Raw genomic sequence first — 9,636 nt, forward strand, 5'->3', positions numbered from 1 at the left:
CATAGATCTATTTCCCCATCCTCATATAAATATATTTGCATATGTACATGTCTTTATCTAGACCTCTATACATAACATTACTTTCGTCGCTACTTCAGAACTGTAATTTTGCTACTGTTATGAATCGGGTGACCCCTGTGAAAGGTTGAGAACCACTGGTCTAGAACAATGCTTCCCAAAGTGGCTAATACCTGTAGAGGCACAGAACAATCCAGGGAGGTGGCAAAAGCCCCTCCTCCATCCTGGATTATGTTCTAGAAGGGAAAGGTGACCTGAAAGGTCACTTCACCTCAGGATTGAGCATACCAGGATGGCAAGATTCCACCCACGCCGTCAGAGAGTTCTAGGGCAGGTGGAGTCTAAACAAAATGCTAGCAGATGCTGGAGAACTGTAGAGGGGTGAGCGAGCACTCTTGGGAAAGGGGAACTGATATTAGCCTTGCCTGACTAGGCAAAGGGCATTGGCTATAAATGAACATTGGAAATTGGAAATATAGGCAAGGGAAGAAATTCTTCAGAGAAGGCCAGGTGTTCAGAAATAAAATGAGAAAATTGTGGTGCTGAGCAAGAGTAGAAAAGTTAATGAACTATTGGTGTATGTACATGTGTACATGTGTGCATGCATGAAAGCATGCATGGGTTTTCTATCTTCCAAGTAACCAGAGAGGAATGTCTTTCTGACCTTCTCCATTGTCCCCTCGAACTCAACATGACAGCAGTGGAGCTTGGCATTCTTGCTCCCAAGCTTACTCCTTCTTACCCCTCTAACATTCTCTCAGTTAGTCAGGCTCAAAACAACCAAGCAATCCGCAGGTCCCTCCTTCTCTTTTATTCCTAAGCTCCTAGAGTCCATTGTAGTAAGAAACGGTGACTTTCCTGCCTAAAAACAAAACATATCTAATCTAAGAAAGACATTAGCCCAAGAATCTTGGCATAGGAGGTGTTGCCAGACCAACCTCCCAGCCCAACTCCTTATTATTATTTATTTACTATTATTAATGATGTTAAAAACTTTTCAGGTTTGTTTGTTTGTTTTTAATGGGTGAACATGGGCTGATCAATGGTACTATAAACAGAAGGTCCTAATTCCAGGGAGTTGAAAGGATGTCTTTAAGGTGAGCCAGAAGCAGATAAAAAACATAGATTTAAGGGTGAATTTGGGGGCTTGCACTTAATCCTAGCTCCAATCTAAAAACAATGTGTTCTTATGACATGGTCCTGCTCAATACTCACTCTCAGGAAGGAAACACAGAAGATAATAGGTGCTATAGCAAAGTGTGGTGAAGAAATTAGATGGTGCTTGGCTGTCAAATAGAATAGCATTTGGGGTCTTAAAGGCTTGTTTCCAAACAAGCAAATATCTAAGTGGCATTTCAACTATGTTCATATGGAGGAAGCACACCAACATCTACGATCCAAGGATTGTACACAATATATCCAAATCCCGAGGAGAGAATAGTATCAGAGCTGAAATTGTGAGATTCTGGTGTGCAGAAGGCTATGAAGGACAGGGGAAGCCCAAAATATATTTGCATGATCTACAGAAGAATAAATAAGCCTCCAGTGATTTCCCTCTAAGCATAAGGGAGGGATGGGAATAACCTGATTATTATACAGAGAATATTGAAGAGCCAACTATAGTAGGTTAAAATCAAAGCTCTGACTTGAATGGCTAAAACCTTGCCACTTGATCTACCCTCTGATATGCTTTGGGCTTGATTTGGTTTTTAATATTTTCTGTGGGGTTTTTATCATATTGGGTTTATCTCTTTTACTTTGTCATTGTGGAAGCCTTCTTGAATCTTTATTATGTGTTTTTGTAAGCTTTTCAGTATTTGAAACTCAGGATAGATAAACCTATAGAGTCAACAACTAAAAACGGTTCCTGCAGGGTATGTCAGGGACGTGGGGGTACTAAGGGGGTGCTGATATCAAGGAGTTTAAGAAGGAAGAAGATATTTTGAAACTGACTTTGGTAGCAATTGTATAATAATGGTTAATGTAATTGAATTATGGAATGGTATGATGTCTTGAATAGCTCCTAAGAAAATGGTTTGGGGAAAAAAGAAGAGAAGTTCTTGAGAAAAAATGGGTAAAGACAGAGATCAATAATAGGGTGTTGACTGGCTTTACAGTGCTCTCTGTATGAGAGCGTGGCAATTCAAGACCAAAGACTTAATCCACATGGTGACTCTGAAAATGGATTTGGGGTGCCCATTTTCATCTAAAGCCTTCTTCAAACCAAGTGTTCATAATTTAAGTTCTAATACCATTCCCTCTTCTAGATTTGGATTTTAATATTTACAATCCATGATCACACATGTTGGTACCAGTGCCTCTTCCATGTGAACTTAGTTGATACCTTAGATGGCTACTTGTTTAAAGACAAACCTTTAAGACCCCAAACACTATGTCTTCAGATGGCCAGACACCATCTGATTTCTTCACTATACTAACACCCATATCTTCAGTCATCTCTTCATGAGGGTGAGCATCAAGCAGGACCATGACATAAGAACCAATTGTTCTTAAATTGGGACTAGAATCAAATGTGAGCCCCAAATCCATTCATATAGCTATGGTTTATATACATCTCTGTTCATTGTCATTATCATTTTATGATAGAGAACATTATATATCATACCCCTGGGGCATAATGGCATTATTGATAGTGTCATTAATTTAGCCAATAGTATAGAGTTTAAAACACTGTTGAGAAAAGGAAATTATAAAGTATAGGCCAACTTCTGAATACAATAGGTGAATTGATAACATATACAGACTAAACCCTTAAGTGACTGAACACTATTTGCACAAACAATAGGAGTTAATGATAAGGCAAAACTTTCAATAATGCTCATTCACAAAGGCAGAACCAGGCTTACAAAATTATACATGTCATAAGAAAGCAGTGAGGGCATTAAAATAATAAATATATGATAGTCCCCATCTACCCATTCATGGGGAAACCTCAAAGCACAGGATCCAAATCAAAGTCCAATGACTGTCAATTCCATAACTTGGGGATAGCAGTCATTTGCATCTTCACACACTGGGGCACTTCAGCCGTAAGTCCATGGGAGTATGCCAGTTCCATGACTTTGCTACAGGCAAGGATGACATAAAGCCCAGGTCCCTTAGTGGGCTTTCCACGTCAAATATTTCTTATGAAAGATGTTGTACAACTCAAAAGGACAGAGTCTAAAGTCCCTGTCATCTATTGCACATGGCCTGGGTTACCAAGCCAGCCCCAACTCTGTCCACTCCTCTCTGAGTGATTTCTCGCTATTTATTCTCACCACATCTTAGAGTAGGAAGGCTTGGTGTCCAACGCTGTTAATATTCAGACCAGACCATGGACCAAAGCCTTCCGTCATTATCATTGCTACTACTATTCACTGTGACCGAGTTGGTTCCAAGTCATAGCAACCCTGTAGCACAGAAATAGAACAGCCCTTGTGAGTTTCTGAGATGGTAGCTGTTTAGGGGACTAGACAGGCCATCTTTCTCCCATCAATATCACATAGCAACACCAACTCAAAGCTGGAATGTTTAAATAAGATTTTAAAGGTAAGCCCAGGCAACAGGAAAATAAACAAAGAGTAATAATGTGAGATTCACTCCTCTGTCTCACAAGCCACAGCATATTTATCGTTAGTTGTTGCTTCGAGGATTACCTGGGGGCTTAGAAAAGTTCATCTCAGTCCTCACTGCAAGAGTTTCCTCGAAGATATGTAGACTCTTCAAAGTCCAGACTCAAAAGAGGAATCATCAATGAGAGAAGATCGGTTCCTTGCTTTCCCATTATTGCAAACCCAACTTCCGCATCCTGAGCAAGGATGCTCATCAGAACTTGACTTATAAGGACAAAACATTAGCATCTTCCCGTGACCCTCAATACAGAATAAATGAAATTATGGTCCACTTGTGGTACCACAGTGGCATAGTATATATTTGACCATGGGCCTGTGGAAAACTGAGAACTTATATCAAGTGCTTTAGTATTTTTCTTATGAAATAAAAACAAAATGTAGGCATAAATTTCTTATTGTACCTGAGGACCTGACTCAGCAATATCATTCCTACTTTGGAGAAGATATCTGTTCTACCTCAAAAACACTCCTACTTTTCACCTACTGAATTTGATCATTCATGGCGATGGCCACCCAGAACTCGCAAACAACATCTATGATTAAGGGATGTATTAAGGAAGTTAACAAGTTACAGTGCAAGTGAGAAATGCTCAGGATATGGATGTGCAGTCAGGAAGTGAACTGATAAAGGCCCAAAGGGCATGTCACTGCATGAATGTCACGAGAAGGCATTCAGCTCAAACGCCATGGGTCAGTCAACCCAGTTCCCTGAACTAAGTGCCCAGAGGCACCCCACTTCACAAACAAGCCTGTTGCCCAGCTTTACTTGCTCTGTGGGCTCTCCACATCGTGTCTCATGCTCTGACTCCTGGATCTGGTGATGATGATGATGATGATGATGATGATGATGATGATGATGAAGAAGAAGAAGAAGAAGATGTTCCTCTGCCGAGCCTCAGATAGAAAAGCTGTCTTCTGAATCACAGAGGTTACCTTCACAGAGCTCTCAGGACCCCTGGCTCTAGCTGGTGGTGAAACTCCTCCCTCCTGATTCTCTGAGGGCTCATTTCATACCCAGAGGGATGGCGATTGCAGTGCATCCTGTCCCCAGTTACTCACAGGTGGACCCTACCAGTGTCTCCCCCATCTCCTTCTCCAGTCCCATGCAGGAAAATTTGCAACTTGGTGGGAGTTAGTTACAGAGATTTTGGCTAGAGCAGCGGTTCTCAACCTGTGGGTAGCGACCCCTTTGGGGGTCGAATGACGCTTTCACAGGGGTCTCCCAATTCATAATAGTAGCAAAATGACAGTGAAGAAGCAATGAGAATAATTTTATGGTTGGGGGACTGTATGAAAGGGTCGCAGCATTAGGAAGGTGGAGAACCACTGGACTAGAGGAACCACATTAAATAATTGATAATTAATAAATAAATAGTCACTGCTACATGCGACTATAAGGAGATAACACACCATCTCATCCTGAACTGTTGACTGTCTTTATATGGTAGCACCCCTGGGGTTACCTCTTTACTTTCCCATCCTACTGTTCTCTGTGGACTGCATACACACAGTTCCATGAGTCGGGGCAGCAGAAGCTAGGAGTAATGGAGACAAGTAGGGGAGCGCTGTTTGCCCAAACCAGTGCTGGGGACGCGCCAAACTCCTCCTTGATGTTAGGCATGGCCTGCCCACCCAACTCCCTCTCGGGAAACCTTTCCAGAGGGCATTGGTCCCATCGGACATTTTTTAAATTCTCATGGTTAGCCCTAAACTACTGGCAGTGTCGTAGTCTTCTTCTGCAGTGGATTAGGAGCTGGGGGGCAGCCAGGAGAATGTAGTGGCCTTTGGGAGGGGCCAAGGAGAAGATCTTGGTTTCTTATTTTCCTCAGTCCAGGTCCTACATTACGTGGTCATCTGATCATCTGACAACTTTGTTTTTCCTTTTCTTAACATTTTAAGACGGTGCCAGGCAAGCATCTCTGGGAGAGCAGTCTCACTCTGTTCTCAGATCCCTTGGGAAGAATAAAGGGCATGGGGGAAGCATAAGGAGCGAGTGGGAAGAGAATGTATAGGAAAGCCTGGAGATCTGAGGAGGATAATCAAGCAGGAAGCACTGGAGAAAGCCCTGCTCTCCATCAAAAGATACAGCGAGATGGTGCTGTGGTCAGACGCCTCCTAAGCGCTCGCTTACATCAAAGACCCGATAAAACAAGAGAATCAAATAGAGACGACAATATTGGTACCCTGAACATCAAAGGCAAGGCTGAAGAACTGGCCCAAATGCCAACTGGAAGGAGAGACTATATAAAAAGAGCTGACAGGGGGAATTGTGGATCATCAGCGCCCTGCCTGCTGAACCTGTATAGTGCAGCCGTATTGACACAAAACAAGCAGCATTCTCAGTCAGAGCCCCCATAACCTGGTGCTGCCAGGGAGGAACAACTCTGCACCCCGTCCAGAGCCAGGCAGGAGTCTCCCCCACCCTTTCAAAGGTAAACGCATTCATGTTACCCACCAGGACCCATTAGTGTGATTGCAGTCTGGAAGTACCCACTACCACCTCTGACTCATGGATCCACAGGACAATGGTTCCCACCCCTTCACTCAGCCACTCATGCCTGGAGCCCTCGGTAAGCAGCATTAACTCTCTGCTCCATCACTGGTGGTACAAGGGACCCACAGAATAACGGTGCTGCTCCTGTGCCCCAGGAATCCATACCAGGGCCCACAGTCTGATGGCACCCACTGTCCGGCCCAACCACTGGCCCCTGGAGCCTGCCAACTGGAGATACGCACTCCTATGCCCCAGACACCATGCAGGAGAGCCACCAACCAGCAGTGCCTCCTCCTCCCCTCAGCCACCTGCCCAAGAAGCGGATAGAGCAAGAGGTGGCCAACGTTCCCTGCCTCCCCGTTCCTCGGCTTGAGCGCCATTGTCGCAGCCACAGTGTCAATCCATCTCATTGAGGGCCTTCCTCTTTGTCACAGCCTCTTACTTTACCAAGCACGATGTCCTTCTCCAGGGACCAGTCTCTCGACGGCATGTCCAACGCATGTGAGATGAAATTTCGCCCTCCTTGCCTTTAAGGAGCACCGTGGTCCTACTTCTTCCAAGAGAGACTGGTTTCTCCTTTGAGCAGTCCACAGTACTTTTAATATTCTTTCCCATTTGCAGCAATTCGCTTCATGATCACTCACAGTAGTGCAGGGGTCCCTGCCCTGTCACCTGGGGCACATTGCCTAAACATTTGACTCCTCAGTGCCCAGACATCCCTGGTGGCCTGAAGGGTGGATGTGCTCAGCTGTTTACTGCAAGTTTGGCGGTTTTGAATTCTACCCAGAGGCAACTCCGTCGGAAAGCTCCGTGTTCTACTTGCAAAACAAGCGACACTGCAAACCCTGTGGGCACAGTTCGACTCTGATCCCCTCATGGCCAGGAGTCAAAATTAACTGGAAGGCAACTGGTCGAACAAGGCGCCGACATCTGTAGCCTAAAACAGGATTCCACGTAAACCAGATGCACAACCGGACAGGAAACAACTACCGTCTAGGCTCCAGGTGTTCATCCTCAGCCTGGGAAACAGGGCGCCGGCGGAGAAGGTACAGCTGGTCAGACCCACAGGAGGAGGGGCATGGCTGAGCCAGACGTCAGCGGTCTGGTGATGCAATGGAGCCTCTGGCCTCCTCAGCTGTTCCTGTTTCTCCATCTGGAAAAACAAATCTGTGGGGAGAGCAAGCCAGTGCCCCACACAGGGAAATGGGGCCCTGGCTGTAGTATTTTGCCCCAGGCCTGGGCTGGGCATGCGCTTGTGCAACTTCTGAGTCATTGCCTGGACTTGGAAATGAGCTCGTTCCCTGGGCAAAGCACAGTGAAGAGTGGCAGAAAACTTCCCTGTGAATCGAACCGATGCCAATCCCAGCCAGGCAGGAACTGGATTCCTGTTTCAGCCACTGTAACAACCTATAATCACAAAGCTAACTGCAGTGAATCGGTATCTGTCATTGCAAATTTGCGATGGATTGAGTTTAAAAACAAATTTTGTATTACCCTCCTCCCCAGCCCCCAAACCCCCAAAAGAAAATCAGCTTCAGCAATTAACAGCTTGATTCAATTACAGGGGGATAGATTTGAACTGCTTTTTTGTTTTCTTCCTTTGCCTTCTGGGAAATTATGCCAGTCATTCAAACGCCAAATGTAACGTGTTTCTACAAATGTGTTTACAGATGAGCCGCCAGCCTCTTCCTCGGGAAGAAGTAAATCAAATCCACGAGGACTGCAAAGACATGGGTCTCTTAATTGGCAAAGGAGGCATTTTTTCTCAGGTAAGAGGAAGCCTGGCATCCCTATCATCTTCGAAGAGCATCTCTTTGAGGTCCTCATGAGGGCCACTTCTTTCCTTCACAATTAGGATCAAGGACCCAAGGCCCCTCTTACCCACCCACCCCCATCCCCAACCCCATGCCTCCAGAACCAATGCTCAGACCTTATCAAAAAGATTAGGGGAGTGGAGTCTTTGAACCACAGGGGGTGCTGTGGTAAACTGATGTGATCTTCTCAGCTCCGTGGGGACCAAATACAAACAATCTGGAATAAGCAAGATATTCAGACACATCAGAGGGCATAGTAGTCATGCAATAAATAATTCATCTCATATGTGAATTAATCCTAGCCTCTCTAAGGTGACCAGACATTCCGCTCTTGGTGTGACAGTCCGATTTTTAACAATTTTTCCCGCGTCCCGGGGCATTTTACAAAAGTCCCAACTTTTGGAAAGAATGCATGACAAGCTAGGGTATACGTTTTTCGGCTGCCATGTGGCTATTTCGCCAGGATACGAGTTTTATCAATGGTGTCCCACTTTCGTCCCGCTTTACCAATGTTAAAATCTGGTCACCTTACAGTCTAAAAGAATCCTTCCAGGTGTCAGCGATTCCATTCCAATTCATGGTGACCTGGTGTGTGACTTGACTAGAACTGTGTTCCAAAGGGTGTTCAGGAGCTGATGTTTTAGAAGTAGATCACCAAGCCTAGTTTTCCATGGTGACTATGGGTGGACTCAAATCTCCAACCTTTCTGTTGGTAGCCAAATAAGTGGATCATTTGTATTACCCACACACACCAAAGTCATCCTAGCCATTCTTAACTTCAATCCTGAGCTCTGGTTTTCAGAACCCTAAACCTGCAAAGCTACTGTGGCTACTGTGACAACCCAGCAATTCTGGCATGTGTAGGTGACCCCTTCACCAGGGATGGAGGACCACCCTCGGTGGGGTCTCAATGCAGACTCAAAATCAGCCACTTCCAGGCTGGAAGATACCAGAGTATCTGGAAAAGCCAAGTCCACAGACCCAGTTTGGGCTCAGCCCTCTGTTGCTCAGCTCCTCAAAACACCAAATTCACCGCCATCAATCAAGTTGATTTTGACTCCTAAGGACCCTACAGGACAGAGTCCAACTGTCCCTGTGAGTTTCTGAAATCCTAACGCTTTCCGAGAGGAGAAAGCCCACGGAGAAGCTGGTGGTGTGGGACTGCTGACCTTGTGAAAGGTGAGTGGCCCGACACATAACCCACTCTATCACCAGGACTCCTCAGCTGCTGCATTCTGCTCCTAAAGCCTTCCTTCACCCCGACAAGCTTCTCCTCAGGGCTGCTGCCAGGCAGCCATTGAAGATGAGGACGCGTCCGCTAGCCGGATGATTTGTACTTCAATTCTGTGACAGTTCTTTCCCATTGTAACCGTTCATGATTGTTGTCATCCTCCATTCCTGCATCTCCCTCGATCCCGCGGCGACTCTTTTTTCTTCCCTTTTTGAACAGTTTTATTGGCACAGACCCACAAGTCAAACCATTTAATAATTCAATCCTATCAAGAAGAGTTGTACAATCTTGACCACAATCCATTGTAGAACATTTTTTTCTTTCTTGTACTTCTTGTTATTCGCCCCCCATTTCCCCCACCAACTTTCCCTGCCATACCCCAGGAACCCATTAACCCAGTGCCTGTATCTGTAGATATAGCCATCCTGGATTTCATATATGTGT

At 45.2% G+C, this 9,636-nt stretch overlaps 1 protein-coding gene across 1 annotated transcript in view; it reads left to right on the forward strand.

The window, feature by feature from the left end:
• The window catches only part of AGXT2 (alanine--glyoxylate aminotransferase 2), a 65,436-nt gene that overhangs the window by 50,917 nt on the left and 4,883 nt on the right, over positions 1 to 9,636 (forward strand). Inside the window, exons 13-14 of the mRNA XM_045285260.1 lie at positions 7,084 to 7,193; positions 7,712 to 7,916. Coding sequence (XP_045141195.1) covers positions 7,084 to 7,193; positions 7,712 to 7,916 — 315 coding nt within the window. The remainder of the gene's footprint in view (positions 1 to 7,083; positions 7,194 to 7,711; positions 7,917 to 9,636) is intronic.

This window comes from Echinops telfairi, unplaced genomic scaffold (genome assembly GCF_000313985.2).
Source record: "Echinops telfairi isolate 266 unplaced genomic scaffold, ASM31398v2 ScPeMD7_7469;HRSCAF=8507_1, whole genome shotgun sequence".
Taxonomy (NCBI): domain Eukaryota; kingdom Metazoa; phylum Chordata; class Mammalia; order Afrosoricida; family Tenrecidae; genus Echinops; species Echinops telfairi.